The sequence below is a fragment of the Charadrius vociferus genome, unplaced genomic scaffold (assembly GCF_000708025.1).
Source record: "Charadrius vociferus isolate BGI_N301 unplaced genomic scaffold, ASM70802v2 scaffold78, whole genome shotgun sequence".
NCBI lineage: Eukaryota > Metazoa > Chordata > Aves > Charadriiformes > Charadriidae > Charadrius > Charadrius vociferus.
The window spans coordinates 1899585-1918366 of NW_009649927.1; the positions used below are offsets into that span (position 1 = coordinate 1899585).

The 18782-nt window shown below is 40.5% G+C and overlaps 1 protein-coding gene across 1 annotated transcript in view; it reads right to left on the reverse strand.

The window, feature by feature from the left end:
* The window catches only part of PCNXL2 (pecanex-like 2 (Drosophila)), a 155112-nt gene that overhangs the window by 29396 nt on the left and 106934 nt on the right, over positions 1-18782 (reverse strand). Inside the window, exons 24-25 of the mRNA XM_009891164.1 lie at positions 10334-10392; positions 7737-7952 (exon numbers count right to left, since the gene is read on the reverse strand). Coding sequence (XP_009889466.1) covers positions 7737-7952; positions 10334-10392 — 275 coding nt within the window. The remainder of the gene's footprint in view (positions 1-7736; positions 7953-10333; positions 10393-18782) is intronic.

An 18782-nucleotide genomic window follows, 5' to 3' on the forward strand; every position in this document is an offset into this window, starting at 1 on the left:
CGCTCCATGCTAGTGCTGTTACTATTGCTGTTATGTTTCTTTTTGAAAGTTTAAAGGTCTGTCAGCATTAAACTGAATTTAAGAGAATATACATCTTCATCCCAGGTGCTAAATTAAGTATTGTCAAATTTTTGTAAGTGATGAAAAACAAAAGCCTAATAAACAACTGCCACTGATCCCCTTACAACTGAAGGAATTAAAGATGGCTTTGCTCAGTCTACGTAACTCTGCTCTTAAATAATTTTTTTTCTTTTGGTATGGAAATATCACATTTCATTCCTATGGAATGCTGGCTGTTTCTATGCGCTTTCTGTATTATCTCTATTAATAAATATGAAATATAATTACTGGAGACTCTGTAATTACTAGTTTTCTTAAGTCATATATTTTGTAAAGAGGCTGGCAAGGCAAATAATAGGTGAAGTCAAGAGACCCTCAGTGTTTGAGGGAAGCTGTCATTGCATGCATAACAAACAGAAGAAGCATCAGCCAGAACAATTATTTGCATTCTCTTCTAATTTGACATGTAAAAATGTCTCAAAGTCATCTTTGCTAGGTAATTTTAATCAACTAAAGTTAAAATTATACTACAGTGGACGCAATCAATGTTGAACTTGGAGAGCGAGAGACATGGTAACTGGTATTATGTTATTGTGAAAGTTCTGGGAACCAACCAAAGGAGCTCATGCGGTCATTTTGTAGATTTATTCCAAAGAATGTAATCAAGGCTGTGTTCTGTCAGCATCTGGCAAACACACACTTGCTTAACAAAAGATGTTTGAGGGACTTGGGTACTATAACCTTGGGGATTTGGTGTCTTGACTCTTTGCAGAGCCTCTGGGGTACCCCTGTTAAGTTTTAAGTCGTAATCTGAGCCACGGCCAGTGCTCTGACAAAACATCAAATCCCTATCCTTATCATCATGCTGCTGATTAGTATTTCCGAACAACATCTAGTAAAAGGACTCAAGTCTGCACAGACAAAATGTAGGCTTGATGCTCAAGTACATGTTGGTTCCCCCTCAGTTCTTGCAATTAGTTCTAGAAAGACTGCCAGTAATTTTCTCGCATCTCTAATTGAGCCTTACTTTAATCCATAATGCACTGGCTGGACTTCAATGCCACAGATCTGCATGTTACTGAGAAATTTCATTTTACCAGTGCCTACATCAATCCTTTTTGGATCATTACTCTAGACACTGGTACTGCAAAGACTAAGACCATGTGTTCAGCTTTATGCATTGAGCCAAAAGGGAAAAGTCGCAGTAAATGAAGTTAAGCATTTGTGTGCATCTTTTACAGAAGGGTGACCCTAAACTTCTGTGTATATGTTATACGCTGATGATTAAAATGACAATTTTTATATTGCTTCTCAAAAAGTTACCAAGTTGAAGCAACTCAGAGAATTATTCACAAAACCAAAAAGCAGGGAGCAGAGTGTGTACTTCAGTTCTGCAATATAATTAAGTGTAGTGCCATTAAATATTAAAATATAGGAAAATGTTTTCACTGGTAATTAGTCATTTTAAAATCTGAGGGAATTTTTTTTTCCCCCCACACATTTCTTTCTGCAGTAGAAAGAAAATAAGCATTTCCTCTTCACTCAAGCTTAGTCATTCACTGTGACCCTTGCTAATACAGATGAGTCTGATTCATTTATAAGATATCTAACACTGGAATGTTGCCAAAAATCCATCAATGCAAAAATGTGTGCCAGCTGAACAAAGCAAGGTCAATCTATGCGAGCTCAGGAGAAAAGCAGGGTGAGAACTTGGAGCTCTTTCTATTTTCCTGACACATCAGGATTTGAGGACTGACTTGTGCTCTGCCAGAGTGATCTGACCTAAGTGGAAATAAGAAAATTGAAACTGAAGACTGTAATCTCACTTCAAGAGGACACATAAAATACACCTAAATTAATGACCACCCATCTTTCTAGAATTTAAGGCTGAAATCAAAGTGTGCTTTGGAATTCAATTTTGAAAACTCAGTGAGAGAAAAGAACAGCATTTTTCAGTTCTAAAGGGCCAGAAAGAAAAGCCTGTAACACATTCACATACTTGGAGAAGCAGTTTTAATTTCCATAAGACACCTCAGTTTAACAACGCATCCAGAATGGGGACTAATTATTGTGGCTGAAGGTAGTGATAGCTTGAGCACTAAGTATTGCTGACGTATAATAAGCAACTAGGGTGCAAACATACATAGAAAAGGCTTATAGGGCTCCTATACTAACCCCACCCCATAGGCGTTAAAAAGATCATAAATCACCCTCCTGCATGAGGTACTTCAAGCTTTAAACTCTGTGACCCCAACAACCAGTTTTGACTAGGGGATTTAACTAGGTGTTAAGTCTGAAAGATGGAGCTGGATATGGAGACGGGAGCCATGAAGCCCAGGGTAACTCCTTTTGTAGGCCACTCAGAGGTCTTCGACGACTCCACAAAAATGCCTGGTTGCTCACCATTTTGTTGGTAAAAATCATGCACGTCAATATTTTACAAATAAATACATTACAGTGGAAACATCTGACTCAGCTCCACAGAGCTCTGCTGCAAATCTGAGCATTCCCAAATTCTGATGGATAAGGCTCTTTCTCACCTGACACACTTAATTTCTTGCAGCTTAATAAGCAGCAAGTTATCACCCAGAAGAAGCATAAAGAGCATAATTAAAGCCATTGAAAGGCCATCCTCTCCCAAAACAAGCATCAAATATAGCTCTAGAAACACAGAATAACAAACACTTCAAAACGGAGTGAACTGACCTCCCAAATGGAAACTCATGGACCCCAGAACTGAACACATTCTGGAAACCAGCAACTGGTTTGGCTCCTTCCTGCTCTTTTCCTTGTGGAATTGGCATTAAGAGCAGTAACTTATAGTCTCTGATAGTCTCAGGTTGTTTCAAAGAAAAATCTCAGGACTTGAAAACCCCTATCAATTCCTCAAACATCAAAGCTGTTGGTCATAAAACCGTGGTTTGGTTTTCAGCTGCTTCAGGTGCTGGTATGCCTGAAAAATAGTCTGGTTTTCAAACCAGATTGGTTGCTAATAACAGGCATCCCCTACCCTCAGAAACATTTCATTTTCTTGGTCCGCAGAGACACGTTATTGAAGCCCAGGTGGAAGAAAGCATTCTCTAAGGACGCTGGTTGTTAAACTTGCAGTTACCAAATACCATGAAAACCTCCCATGTCACCTCCTTGGGAGTGCAATGCAAGGCACAACACTTTATTTCTGGCAAAGACATTTTCTCAATATAAAGGTTGCAGTGCATCTAACAGGATTTTCCTTCCTTCCAGAAACCTTCTCCAGTGCACCCATATATACATATAAAATTGTGGCAGGGAGAAAAGGGAAAAAAAGACATCAAATATTTATTCTAGTCTGTGGTACAGAAACTATTCTAAGCCTATTAGAAATTCACAGATGGCTTCCACTGTTGGAGCACCACTGTACACCTAGAAAGGTTTGTACATCACAGATTTCCTGCATTCAACATAAGGTATCATCTTCCCTGTTTCATGCCATTCTTCCCAATTAAATCACCAAGATTAAAGAAACCCTTTCACATCCTTTCTGTTCATGCCCCTAATATTTCCAAGCATTGTGTCTCTCAGCCTTTGTTCTTTCCCACAAACAATGTACTTTTTAACAATTTTTAACCTTCTCTCCAACGAGATGTGTTAAGAATGGCTGCTTTTCTCTGAACTCCTTGTAATTTATCAATACCTTTTCATGGTCTGGTGCATACACTGAGCATACCTCAAGTGTGGTCTCAGGAAAAACATGAAGGGGGGCACTTTTATCTCCCAACAGCAAGAGGTGATTTGTCAAAGCAAAAAAATGAAAGTTGCAACCAGTCTTTAAATAAAGAATGATTCTTGCTAGTACTACAAAGCCTTCAGACACAAAAATCAAACACCAATAAGTATTCCTTACACTGGTAATGTACTTGCTACTGTAGTAAAACTATACAGCGTACACATACACTGCAGAAATGAGTAACTGTCCTTCTTTCTTAGACATGATTACTGCACCTGAAGCTTATACCCTAAACTTGCTGTATTCATACACTATTTTGCGTGGGAAATAAGCTAGCTAACACAGAAAGCCCCACAGGCAATCCCATCTTGCTGTCACAGCTGCCTTCCACTACGTACAATTACATGTGTGTCTGCTCTGTGCTTCTTTCCTTGATTCATCTAATGAAGTTCCAAGTGAAGCGTGAATACTGCATGTGCAACACGCAATAACAAAAAATCACAGCAGAGATTTAGAAGTTAATTACGTGATTGAAGAATACCGGGCACGAGTTAGAAAACAGCTCCTCAAGATTTCAGCATCACCATCCATAAGTAATTTCTGCACATGTAACACCTAACTGGATGTTCTCCAAAGACATTTTGTAGAGGCACAGACTAAACAGGAAAATATTTTAAGTCTTCCTTGTTCTGCAGGGAACTCGCCGGAGCTAGATATTTTGACATTCTTTCTGCTTGTTCCCCGATTGTGGGTTTTCCCCTGTCTCTTCCTTTCAAATTAAATGATCTATTATGTATTTCTTCTGGCAGGCTGCTTTTAGCATACCACTGTGGTCTAACACAGACAGTAGAGTGAAGTTACTGAAGAGCTTGATTCCCCCACACCAACGTGCAGCTACCTGAAAGTTTTCACCTAGCCTGAGCTCATTACTACCCTCCCTTCATTTTCGATAAAGGAGGAGCTGGGCGTCTCCTCTCAATGCCTGCAGGTATTGAGGCTCCCCCCTGCTTTACACACAGGATGAATGATGTGGCAGGGGCACATCCCCTCTCTGTCTGTAGAAAGGGAGAGTGAGGAACTAATTCATACAAGGTGCTTGATTTGAACAGGACTAAAGATGGATGAGAGGAATCCCAGCTTTGCTGACTCTCTTCTTTCAGTCTGCTCAGTCTGTATCTTCTTACCCTGCCTGCAGGGGTTTGGTTTGGTTGGTTGTTTTTCATTTAAAAGCTGAGCCAAATGTTTCTATTACATGCAGTTAGAAAGGCATCTGGATCAGTCATTTATAACCCCAACTCTCAATAAGGATGGACTGCAAACTAGGGAGGCAGTGCCTCCTGCCCCCAGTACGCTTAAATTCCGAAGGCTCTATGACCTCTTCTTTGGGTGCTGCTGTGGCAGGACTGCCAGTGCAGCTCAGCTACCACAACGAGAAACACCCCGAGGAAAATTCAGAACTCCACAATGCAAATACTGCTTTTTGTTTACTCACAAACAGAAAACAGACACAGAGAACACTGTTGCGCTTCATTCATTTCCAAAGCAAACACAAACTTCCTATTTTAGGAACAGCAGATTTTTAGGGCCCTCAATTAAAATTACTTGTTCAAAATTGAAGTCAAGCAGCCAAGGCTCAGAAATTACAGATTTCAAGTTTCTCCTCTAGCCCTTTTTCTCCTCCTTGTGGGAAACCATTCTGTACAATGAAAGAAATCAAGGTCCTATGTGAAAAACAGTGCATGACCAGACAACTAAAAATACGAATGTAAGATGCCCAAAGCAGAGGGAATGAGCCTTGCGCTTAACAACTGCCTCTTGACTTTGCAAATCACCAGGTTTTTCCAGGGCAGTTGCATACACTTCCCACTTATGCAGAAAAAAATCCTACTGCGTTCAGTTGTACCCCCCACCTGCCATTGGCAAGATCTGAAATGGGGAAGGACATGCCTGGTTCGTGCAGGAGATGGCTCTTGGTGCTGCCTGGGAGCAGCCCCTTCCATCTTCCTGCCCCTGCAAGCAGCGATCCTGCTCAAAGGAAAGAGCAAAGAAAACCTTCCAAGGAAGAGTTTCAGCTCTCTCAGTTTTCACAGACCTTCCTTAGGACAGCCCTTGGCCCATCCCCTTACGCAGCTTCTCCCTTCAGGTCAGCCCTTCCAGCTCCTTAGACTCAGTGCCCCAGTGTCTGGGCACCCTTGTGTAACCCCTACGGCCCCACCAGAGCAGCCCGGCTCCTTGTTGACACAAGGATGACCCCTGTTACAGGAAGGGCATGGTACTACAGCATAGTTTATCTAAAGCACACCAGTCCTCCTGAGTTACCCAGAGACACACGCAACCCTCTGGTGTTGGCACGCCACCTCAGCAAGTCCCCACTGGGCACACAGCAGATCATCTGCCCACACTTTGGAGTCCATGAATCTTTTGTTACAGTCTGCATCAGGCAGATCCATCTTATCTGGCTTGTGCCTGGTTCCCCTCTGGGTTCCTCTGTTCCTCCCACTCCATCATTAAGCAGGCTTGTAATTCATGTGGTTTCTCTGGCACCCTTTCTGCATGGTCCAGCGGGGTTCAAGACTCACATGGCATGTCAAATGCTACATCTTTGAGCTGTTCTTTCCTCAGGTATGTTCCTTTATTCAGTCCTACATGGCTTCTCTGTTCCAGGCCAAACAATGCTCACACACTCCTAGTTTCTCTTCCTATAACATCTCCCTCTACTTGGAGAAAATATTCTGAAAGCTGGAGAAACCTTCCTTACATACCATGTCTGTGAGGACACAAACTAACTACACATCTTCTCTTATTCTTGGAATAGCATCATGCAGTGGGTTTGGAGAGGAGACTCTCCAATGCTAGAAGGAGAGGAAAAGGATGGAAATGTGAGGGATCCACATCCTACAGGGAGTCTGTCACAGAATCAAGGCTTGAGCCCACACATGTTATTTTCTAGTCTAATTCTCCCGAACCTAAGTGCATTCAAAGAGCCAGTCTGTCTCCTATTTTCTCATACTCAACCTTGTTGAAAAGTCACCTTAAATATACACTCCTCTATAGGTTGCTCATTAGATGCTCAGCCCTTGAGCCTGGGAAGCTGTTTATTCTAGGATTTCAAATCTCGCATCACCTGTGATTGCAAAGTGGTACCTTTGAAAGGTTACCAAGCCAAGCAACAAACACAGGCAGCCAACATGTGTAGCATGAGCAAAACTTAAAAACTGTTTAAAAGTTTTGTGGTTTTACTTTCCTTTTTCTTCCTACTTTAGGGACAACAACAGACAAAAGGACAGGAGTGTGATATTATGAGCGACTGGCCTCACAAAAGCCACACCACCGAGGAAGGGGATGCAACTGCCATTCTGTAAAGAGGAGTGTCCTGACAGAGGAATATATTGAACAGGAAGAAAGTGAGGTCCCTTCCTCACCTGAAGTCTGCACTTCCTAAGTAAGAGAAATATGAATCCCTGATCTGCTTGCCTCTCCTCTCCCGTTCTACTGTGACAGAGACCATCTCAGTGCTGGCACCTTGCATGATCCAACACAGGATATTTTCCAGGGGGGTAGTCTTATGATATTTGGCATTTCTTCAGAGACCAGTTTTAGGGTTGAACAATTTTAAGAACAACTTCAGTTTTCATGGTTATAGAGGGAAAAAAATAAGCTGAAAACATAACTAAGCATAACCTAAAAGATCTGCGAACCAAGAAAATAACTCAGTATTATTTCTTTCTGAAAGTTTTATGATACTCTAGAACGTGACTCCAAATTTCTTAACATCTAGGTTGCAAAACATTGTCATTCAAATAATGATACAAAGATGTACAGAGCCTTTAGACAGACAAATATCTGTAAAAAGAGAGACAGAGAAAAGGTCTTAAATTCTATATCCTACTACAGGGTTGTGATAGATTAGGAAAGACAGACAAGTGTTGTTGCTGGTTTTGTTGTTATTTAAATTATCAGGGATCCTTACCTCGAAATTCCAGCCCTCTGAGCTGAAAGGTGACAAGGCCATTTCCAATTTCGATCAAGTGCACAAAGGCATTTAAATAATCCGATGCCAGAATAAAACAGTCTCCCGTGTTGTAGTTTCCCCAGCGGCCCAGAATCAAATCTCCACAAAGAGACTCCTGCAGAGATCTTGTCAAATGCTCATAAAAAATGGAGTTGAGATTATTGTCATCATTTCCTACAACCAGAGCAGCACACATTCGTAAAAAATAAAATTCCTGTGTAATTTTGTGTAAAAATCTATGTTCTTTTTTATTCCTGCATAAAGCCTCTTCCTCTAGCTGGACAGTAACTCTATACAAACTCCATTTCCTAGGTTGTTTTTAGCCCTTAAGAGAATCAGGTCTGAAACTGTTCTTTAGTATCAACAGTATTGTAAATAGAACATCACATTAGTGATAACGTGTATTACAGAGGAAACCAAATCACCTCCTTTGTGTTTTATAACAGCAAGAATTTTTTGGCTCTGCTGCAAGTTTCTGCAAGTCAATGTCTACATATTGTTCTTAATTATAAAAAATCAGAAATCATTATTATTTCAGTACACTAACTTAAATCTGAATATTATTGCTGAGATTTTTAAAGAATTTTGTCACATAGCTTCCAGTAATTTTGTTGGGATTTATTTCTTTTAGTCCTCCAGGAGTTTTTCAAGGCTTTGCCCATGAAGTATCTGTGGGTACTTAATACAAGGATAGATATTTTAAAAGAGTACATTTAGTATATTGAGAAAGAATGAAATAAGGTTCATTCACCACTAGAATTGTTATCACTTCTTTAAAAATAGTATCAGCTGTCCAGTTACGCATCACTTGGACCAACTGTCCTGGTGAGTAACCCTTCATTACAGTGTAAAGGTCTCATCCCATAAAGGTCTATGGCATTTAACTGGATTAAAATTAGCACTTAATGATGGTGATCCGTGAAAGGGCATGAATCTTTCATAAACGTTAACACAGTGCCACATAATCCAACGCGGTGTTATCTTGAGCTTGTAATCTTTTACGTAATATATATGCTTGACATAAGAACTGCTTTTATTTTTATATTGCATCTTTGTTGCACCCTTATACTTTTTAATGCTGGTGCATGAACAGACATACATGTACAAGCAACCATCTTGTAGAGCATATGTGGATATATATGTACAGAGGTACACATGCATATTTATCTATGTGCAGACTTGGGAGCAGATTTACCGTGGAGAAAAGCCCCAGAGGATGACAGGGTGTGGCTTCCTTTACAAATTGCTGCTCAGTACAAGAGGAGGAGTGGGTATGTTACTACACAGCTTTTCACTCCCATGGCCACTACGCATCCAGCTCTGGTATGTATGTACATGCCGGTGCATATGCACATACAGACATACTCAACCATACACCTTCTGGAGTATATTCATTCAAAATCTAAATAAGTCATAAAACAAATCTTTTAAGCACACACACAACAGGAATGTTTTGCTTGAGCTATGGGCTTTAAAACATAATTAACTTATCAGCATATATAATAATGCTAAAAGTTATTGCTATCAAATGACAGAATGGCCTGGAGAAACATCTTAACTCCCTGCCTTGGAACGATAAACAATGAAAGAGCACTATATGCGCCTCAAACTGTTAATACCCCTCTTGGTTTCCTGGACACTCCAGATTACACCCATTTCTGCTTGAAGACGTGTATTTGTTCATGCTACTGATGTAATTGATAAGGATAAAAAGGTAGGGGGATAAAAATGTAACAACAATAATTACAATGTAAACTTATACCTTCACCATACAAAGCCCTGACACGTCAGTGGTAAAATAAAATCAGCTGCAGAACACTAAAGTGGAAGAAAGCCATGTATGAAACCCTGGCTTCTCAGGGGGACTGTGATTTGGCATAAAACACTGGTATTGTTTTCCCCTGGAACGGGTACCTAGCATCAGCTAAGGTACCACACGCTCTCCCTGTCCACTGACTTGCCAAAAAAAGGTCTCACTTCCCACGCTCACAGGAACTGCTGTGTGCAGCCCAGGAAGGCGCTTTACATTGCCACTGATTGGAGCTCATTTGATGGACCAATATCCAGAGAAGAAGCCCCCCATATTCCCTGTGCCTTTCTTTTACCCCATCCTGCAAATCTTCCAATTTCCCTTTCCCCCCTCTCCAAAAAGGTTTCTCTCCAGGGAAGAGGAGATACCTGTCAGCCCAAAGTGCCCAGCGGTAGGGGCACTATCAATCTGCTGCTTTCTTCCAAAACCTTTTTTCCTCACTACGGCTGACCTTCGAGTCTGGCTAGGGTGTCTGCTGCGTACTCCGCACAACCAGCAATGTTGTGATTAACCAAGCAATTCGCAGCCCAGCAGCTATCTGATCAGCTACACGTAACTGAAGAGCAAATTTACTTATCAAGTCACACGACTTAAACTGATGCTCTGCTACACTTTAAAACACTCTGGTTTGTTCACACAACATTTAAAACCTGTGCATCTCTTTAGCTTCCCAGGCAAAGACTTGACCGTGTAAATATATCGCATTATGCAAATCAAGCAAAACACCCAAACTCCCAGGCCATACCTGCATCCTTTTCGATCTGAGTTGCCAGTCTGGTGTTGGAATGGTCCGATCTTTTGGTGCTGGAAACAAAGACAATTCTTTTTTAAAAAATAAGAATCTCCCTAAAACACATTTTTATTTTCTTTTTAACATATTTTCCCATTCTGTGTTTATTCATTATGCAGTTCACACTCTAATACATTCATCTGTTTACTCCAAGTAGGCATATATAGTTATTTCAGTTCACTATTGGTATTGACATTGTACCTTATCAGCACACAAAACAAAAGCGTCTGTGTCCCCTCCTCCTTTTCCTCAAACTCTTCCTTCCCCGTTTGCCTTCTCGTGAGGCAGAGTCCATTCAGAATTTGGCATCTATGATAATACACAACTCTACGTATTTAAATAACTGAACTGGCTCCAGAAGCACATCAGCCAGGTGCCACCAAAACAGTGAACAGAAAACATTAAATCAGTGTTTTTCCCCTTCTAAGGCTTAAGAGAAACAGCTGGACTCAAGGGGGTTTCATTGTGTGAAAATATTTCTGTGCGTGTATAACATCTATGGAAAAAAATACAGAGAAAATCACTTCACTTAGTTTCATACTTAGCTAGGCAGCAATGAGAAAGTCTCTGGTCATTCTTATAACTGGAAAAAGAGTAAATTACAGGGTCTTATTCCATACAGACAGTAACCCTGTCTCCCTTATACATGATATATTCCCTACTCAGTATTTTCATTCTAGCAGTGGAATATAAATACCACGGGAAAATGGTCACAGAACAGAAAGCAACTAAAAGGTAGATTGGCCTGAGCTTTTATTCCTACCTGTAACAAAAGACACTAACAATGCCTGAAAATAAGGAACAAATAAATCACTGTGGGCAAGCGTGTCCAACCGAAACGAGTGCTTGTTGTGGTGACTAGGGATATTCAACACCAGAAGTCCAAATCATCTCTGAAGCATCCATCTCCCAAGCCTTCAGGGTACAACTGAAAGCCTGGCTAACAGAAACGCTACAATAAATATAAATTCCCCTGAAATACTGCTCTGGCAGTGGTGATTTAGGCTTTCAGGACACTTCATTAAGAATATTGTCTCAGAAGTTTTGCCCTCAATTACAAACCTTAGCAGAAGGCCTATCAATCAAATACATAAATATTACCATTCCTTGGAAAATGGGGCTAAAACAGAAAACAGGGAAAGGCGAAGCTGTTTGCCCTAAACCACAGTCAGCATAAGGTTACATGTTACAGTGGTGAGTCTCTCATCTGTTCACCAGTCTGCCAACACAGGGGAAAAGTGCCAAGGCACCATCTCTCCTGGCACGGGAACAGAGAGAGGCACACAGGCATCGTCCTCATTGTATCCTTTGTCAAACTGGCATGGCCGGGTGGGACTGGCTGGGGTCTGGCTCATTAGGGGGGAGCACAGAGCACAGTGGAGATTTTGAAGGGGCTGATGGTTGGCCAGTGAACTTAGAAAGCCCAAATTTAGCTACTCACTATGAGAACTTAGACATGCCCCAAGGAAGACTGCAGCAAAGAGGGTACAAGTTATATGGGAGGCTTTCAAACAGCTTAAATAACACTGAAAAAGGATACCGTAAACCCAGGGTAATGTTGTCTTTGAAGCACAGCAGAGACTCTCTGGGAGTCTCTATATCCTTATCGCCGTATTGACTCCCAGGATTTTGTGTGTCAATATGCAAGTTATTTAAAAGGTTGGAAGTTTCTGAGCTAAAGGTATAAGCTCGTGCTGAAGGCACGAGAAGGATGACACTGATGTCCTTAATGTTAGAATCTTTTCATCCACCCTCTACAGCCTCCCTAAAAAAACTGTGGAAAATGGGGAAACAGAAAAATTGCACACAGGCTTCCATGTAGTAGACAGAAGAGGAATAGAATTGCTTTACTTCTACTCCCTCCCAGCAACTGATTTTTGCTTTAAAAAGGCATGTTCTTTAGTTTGCAAGAAGTACAGTTGAAGAGAATATGAGACTTAATTAGAATTATTTGTAATTAATACTAGTACATTATCTACATAGATTAGCATTTTATTTGATGTATTATTTATATTCCTGCCTCTGGTTGGCTCAGCTTATTGTAACTGCAATTTTCATTTCCTATGCAACAGAACATGGCAACGAGGGGGAGGGCCTTCTAAGCAGTTCAGAATATAAAGAATGATTTTACTTCAAAAAGGTTGTCAGAATTCTTCTACCCTGATATACATCCACCTGCAATTGCAACATATGCAAGAGTAAGCATAAAGATTAGGTTATAGAATTCAATCAATTTTCTATTCTCAGCAGAGAAATGCTGCTGATTTCCAAATGCATATGTTTTAAGATCATGAGAGTCCTTATTAACTTTCCAGTCCCTCTGAAATCAGTGTGGCAGTATGAGGTCCAAGTCAGTACTGTTCTTTACCCCAATTTTTTACCAACCTATAAAGCATTTCTGTTCTTGAGGCATATTGAGACCCATACAAATCAAGCAATACTTCAGAAAATTCTAATAAGTAGGAATCCTTTTGCCCAGCATGCAGTTCTGACTCCATTTCTTTCCTTTTTTTTTTTTTTTCCCTTTGAGAAAAAGATACATGAAGCAATCAGGAAAATCACTAGTGCTTCAGGACACTCTGAGATGGATAATGGAGCTTGACTGGGAAGAAAGGAAGGAAACAGAACAGCTCTCAAACAAAACAAAACCAGGCTCCATTGCGGCTTTATCCTCCATTCCAAGCACAGCAACAATTGCTTAAGCAGCTAAAACATAAGCCTTAGGACATGAGACAAGAAAGGATTTGCCTTTTCAGACGCTACCAGAGAAACTCAAATTTTATACAGATGTTTTGAAGCATAATTTTAATTTTTTTTTTTATTTTTTTATTTAAGACTGAGGGTAATATAGACAGTTTGTAAAGCAAACTTCTGTCCTGAAATTCAGTTTAGTTGAATAAATTCAGTCAGGTAATCCATTTTGGACTTTAAAAATCTTCCACAATTATTAGTAACCAAAGCTATGTTTGTACCTTCTTGAAGGCAATGGGAATTTGCATAGCATTAAACTATAATACACTGCGCCTAACAATCAAACCAGCAATGCCTTTACTCCTGGGCTTTACACTGTCAATGAGGACCTCTCCAAGTGAACTTTTGGGACTGGTGGATGATTTGGGCTTTCCTCCAGTGTCCTCTTGCTTTAAATTTGGTTGTTGCCACTCATCCAAGGTGATAATTAGCTGAGTAATTGGATTTCTTCCTGAATTGCATTATTCTATGCAAACCCAGTGCAGGTCCTTCGGCACTTGCCCTAGAGAGCGAGTGATTGTGTTTGAACATCCTCAGCTAAGTCTTCAGCAATTTTAAAGTCAACATCCTGCTTAGTTCCTGAAATATCTATCGCATGCTCTTTTAATCCAGCATTTACATGGGCACTGAGACAATCCACTGGTTTGCATAGCACTGTTCATTATAACTATCGCTTCCCTTTGCAAAAGGATGAAGTCACTTCCTACACTTCCCTTGTCCAAAACTACTGCCTCGTTTTTCAACCTGGAAAGACTTTCCTCTCTCGTTTTGCTCTCCCACTTTCCCTAGAAAGGCAGAAAAAAGACTGAAGGGGATTCAGGCAGCCTGGGGAACATACAGCGGATGGCGAGAATCAGGCAAATTGAGGAGGAGGGAAAAGATTAAAAATAAAAAATAGATCATTGCTGTGCTTATTTCCAGTAGATTAAAATAAAATTGCAGCTGTTCTATCTGCCTTACTGTTGCTGGGTTTTGCCTCAAAACACAAATTCAAGATTTCCATGATTCCTGCTGTGAAGGAGAGGATCTCTACTGTGAAAGAGAACAAACCAAAGAAAAGCATTTCCCCTCTGGGGGATGCAAGAGATGCCTTTCTAGGGTAGATCCAAAGTTTTTCTTTGTCTGTGTCCAATGAATTTCAGTCTGTCTTTCCATGATATCTATCAGGCAAATCTAACAGAGAGAAACTTTACTATGCTGCAGCCCTGTGATTATTCATGGGAGTGTGGAAAAAAAATCCTCAACGTTTCTGTGTGAATGTTTTATGCTGCTGGCACTATAAATGGAAGGGTTAGCATTAAAAACACAGTAGCAGTAGTAGGCTACGACAGCGACAGCGAGGCAGGAGGGAGAACGAGGAGACGGCAGAATAAGCAGGCATCCATGAATATTTGAAGGACACCAGAGGCAAAACCGATGGTACTAATTGGTAGTGTTGAGGATGCCCAAGTAGTTTTAAATCCGTTTCATCTAAAATGCAGAATGATTTCAGTGCGATTAGAACAGCAAAGGCTGACAGCCCCTTCGTGCATGCCCAGGTTTTCTGGGCAGCTGCATGAAAGATATGCCTTAGGTTTAATCACGTTAATAAAGAAAGATGTCTTAAAAAATGAAAGCAATTTCTGATCACTTGCTCTGATTTTTATTTTTCACGCTTTCTTCCTCCCCTCCTTCCCTGACTGCTCCAGTGTTTCATCTAACAATAATAAAAAGTGGCTTTGATTACTCACTAGGAAATGGGGAGAGGGCTAGGGTATAAAAAGTTCCAGTTGTTAAAGACAGCGCTATTGAAGAATCCTTTTAAAACACAGGAAGAGCTTATTATCAATAACGTCTCCTGTTCTTAGGGTTTCTTTACTTTCTTAAAGAGGTTTTTGTAATTCATTCAGATAGTTTCTTCGTTTGGTTTTGCGGTTTGGTGTGTTGTTTGGTGTGTTTGGTTTGTTGTTTTTTCAGTTTCTTCGTTTGGTTTTGTGGTTTGGTGTGTTTGGTTTGTTGTTTTTTTTTCTTTAAAGTAGGTGTAAAAATCAGAATTGCAGTCATTTGCTGAGATCCTACTGAGCATGTTTATTTGGCATACTCTGAAGCCTTTCCAAAAGATGAGATTTCTGTGCTCCTGCAGCAATAGCGATGCAAATGAGAGGTGTAAATTTGAGATCAAAAGCCAAGTGCCAGAACATGGATAAAACAGCCCACCTAAGTACTCTGACATTCAAAGGTTTAGCTGGGGGATTCACCTCTTATTTGTAAGGCAGGTCATTTAAGCACCTGTGGACTTTAAAATATTCACTGGTGCTTTACCAAAATGTCATCAATATCACCACTTTTGTCTTATTTGTCTACTTTGCTACTTCTTTCCCCTTGTCTGAGTATGCCTTTTCTTTTAAAAGACATTTAGTCACTATCTTCAGATATTTTATACTAAGTAATACAAGAAGCTTTATACATGGAAGGATTATGCCAACTGCAGAGAGATGTTTGTGCTCACTCTTGTGTCAGTGAAAAAGGGCCGGGACCCTGGCATTCCTTTAAGGATGGGGCTTAGCACAGGACCCTGCATCACAGCTATACCTCACTGTCCACAATTCATAGAGGTACTTTAAATTTAAAAGCCAATGTGTTAATTACTCACAAAATCATGCATCTGAAGTAGTGCAGGTGAGTGTTATTTTTCTGGTTTTCCCATCAATGAGTGAGTCAATGCAAACATTATAGGAAAGGTACTATATGCTATACCCGAGCTCTGCAGTACTAATTCACTTGGGGTTTGCACTCACAGATGGGCCCGTGAATGAAGTGGCAAAAGCCTGAGAAACTGTAAGGACCTGGAGAATAGAAAGGAGGTGACGAGAAATATCCTGGTGAAGTTTTCACCCGAAAAAGAGAGCGAGATCAGACAGCAAAAAAAGAATTAGCAAAACGTTGGGAGCTGCTTCAGCAAATGATGCCAAGATGTTTACCTCCTTTACTCCACACAGAGAGATCCACATTGTTTAAACATCATAAAAGGAGGAAAGGACAGCAAGGCATTTCAGAATTCATTCTTAATATTCTTTATTGCTGATAACGAAGTGCTCTTACGCTTTTTCAGTCTGCAATATTAAAATAAAAGGTATTTTAATTGCCACTTTTAGACTCAAGATGGCTGCTTAAAAATAAAATTAGGAGGTAGTGATAGCAAGAAAGTATGAGGAAATTCAAGAATAAGACAAAGACTGGTGAATGATGTCTTACAAAGAAAGCTTACATCTGAAATACTAGTTTATTTCACTATAGGGTTTTCCATATACATATTTCTCACCAAAAGATGAAGGGAGGCAAAACGGAAGCTAACCAAGCAGCCATTCCAGTGCCATAAACCTGCGAGGGCAGCATCAGTGATACTACACTGAAGAACACGAAAAATCTTACTGCTACTTTGCAGTTGTACAAAACCTAATCTAAAACTTTTAATACCTCTGCTTTTTTCATTTCAAGGACTGTTGAGAGCGTACAGCAGTTGTTATGGTAGTCTCTACAGTACTCTTCAGACTGAAAAAATCTCTAGTATTTTGAGAGCAAACACTGCTAGTCAAAGGATTTTAAAAAAAAATAAAATCCCTCCAGCACTCATCCAGTATTTACCTAGTCCCAACTAACACAAAGCTTCAGAGGCAATTCTGAGTGGCAATGGTCACATAATTCTGCATTTTGCGTTATCTCAGAAAGAAGTGAGAGACAACGTACATTTTGCTCTTATAAGCCCTGATGCAATCTGGGTCCAGTACATACCCTTGTACATCAGAAGACAACCAGGACTTGAGCAAGTTGTAGCATGAATTATTCCCTGCTGCTATTTGTACACAACTTACGTATCACCTCAGTTAGAACTGTTACACTTGCTGCACATCTCCTCTCTGATCTCAGTTTTTCATTGTCTTCACATCGTGACAGAAGTTGCTTGAGTAAGCATCTTCTTGAATGGAAGGTTTGAGTTTAGTGCTCCGAACCTCAGCTTGCCCCTAAATGTTTGATTCAGTTAAATCTAAAACAGGTTATCTACATTATCCAAGTGAATGGGATGAAGGCTTGCTGAGAACACTTATTCTTGTGGAAATTCAGTCAATCCATTTCAACAGGTTTCCAATACTCAATGTGACAGAAATTTCATGAGTTTACTTGATCTCATTAGATTTACATCATTTGGAAGCTAAGTATTAGACGAACACCTTATAAAATTTTAGTGCCACTGTATATCCACACAAGCCTTAAAATATATGCTTCCCATTTCTGATTTATGAGTCTATTCTCATCTTTCTCTTACATGCTGTTGCTGCCTTCCATTCCAAATATCTTTAAAAGTCCTCTTCTATCATGCTCCAGAATTCTTTTTCTCTATAGGTCCGAGTTCCTGCTTATCAATGTCTGTTGCACTACCCTCTCTGATTTTTCAATGCATGCCTTTTCCTTTTTTGCCCATCCCTTTCCCTTTCCATTTATCCCGCTTGTGGTTTTGATGTCTGCTTGTGTTCCTGCCTGGCCTCAGCATGCATTCCCTCTCTGATGCCTCCCTTCTGTCTTTATTCCGTCCTCTTAGAATGATTCAGTGAATTGGAGTTGTAAATGCATCTTTAACTCGGCAGGGAACTAGAGAGCACTGAATCAGAACGCACTCCCAATTAATTATCACACATATGGCTCCTATTCAATTAGCCTCAATTTGTTTTATTGACTGCCAGGGGCAAAATTTGAGAAGAGGAGATGTTACCAGTTAAAGAGATACTGCCAAACAGTTAAAATACAATTTTGAATTTTGTATAGCCTCCCTTGAGTGTAAAACTCTTGGCAACTCAGAAAACACTTATTTTAATACCAGAGCTATGTGATTAAAGGTGTTTGGTTTTCCTCACCCATCCTTTCCCAGACAGCCCTCATGTTTTCCCAGTTCAGTGTGACTCCACACGTGGAGTCAAGCGATGAGGTGCGGGTTGGGTTGGAGAGAAGATGTGCATACCTCCATGCCACAGCAAGTGGCCAATGGGTCACACATGCACACAGGGTCACTTATTCCAGGGGAGGTCATAGTTCAAGACACTGAGGGGAACGTAATTTCTAGTAGGGCTTCTTTTAGCCTGGGGCTTTCCCTGAAGCAACACCTCCCACACCTGAATGCTGTGGCTTTGTCACTCCACAAATCCCTACACATCTGCTGAAAAGAGTCCCAAACAAGGCAAGTGTTGCAGGTACAAGTCCAACGGCAGTACTGGTGGTGTGCAACGTGAAGATGTACAGCAGGTAGGCACTGCAGCAGGGAGGAGACAGGAAAGGATCTTGAGAAGACAGTCAGATGAGCGAGTCTCATGAATAACACGTAACTTCAGAGGGCTCATGAAGAACTAAGGCTGAAGTACAGGCAAAGATGTTCCTTGTTCTTCAAATGTTTTGGTTTTCTCTATTCTCTCCCCCAATGCCAGAAGCATGGCCACACATGCACCTGGAGAATAGAGCACAACTTCCCAAAGACCAGTTTATACTCACTGATTCAATAGAGAAGCATTTTGTTCCCCAAAAATCATATTTATTGGGAAATCTGCCAGTTACAAGAGAAGAGTAATGAAGGAAAAAGAGCAGCAACTTGCCAATGTTTCAGCTTTCACGTTACTGCCAGCCAGGG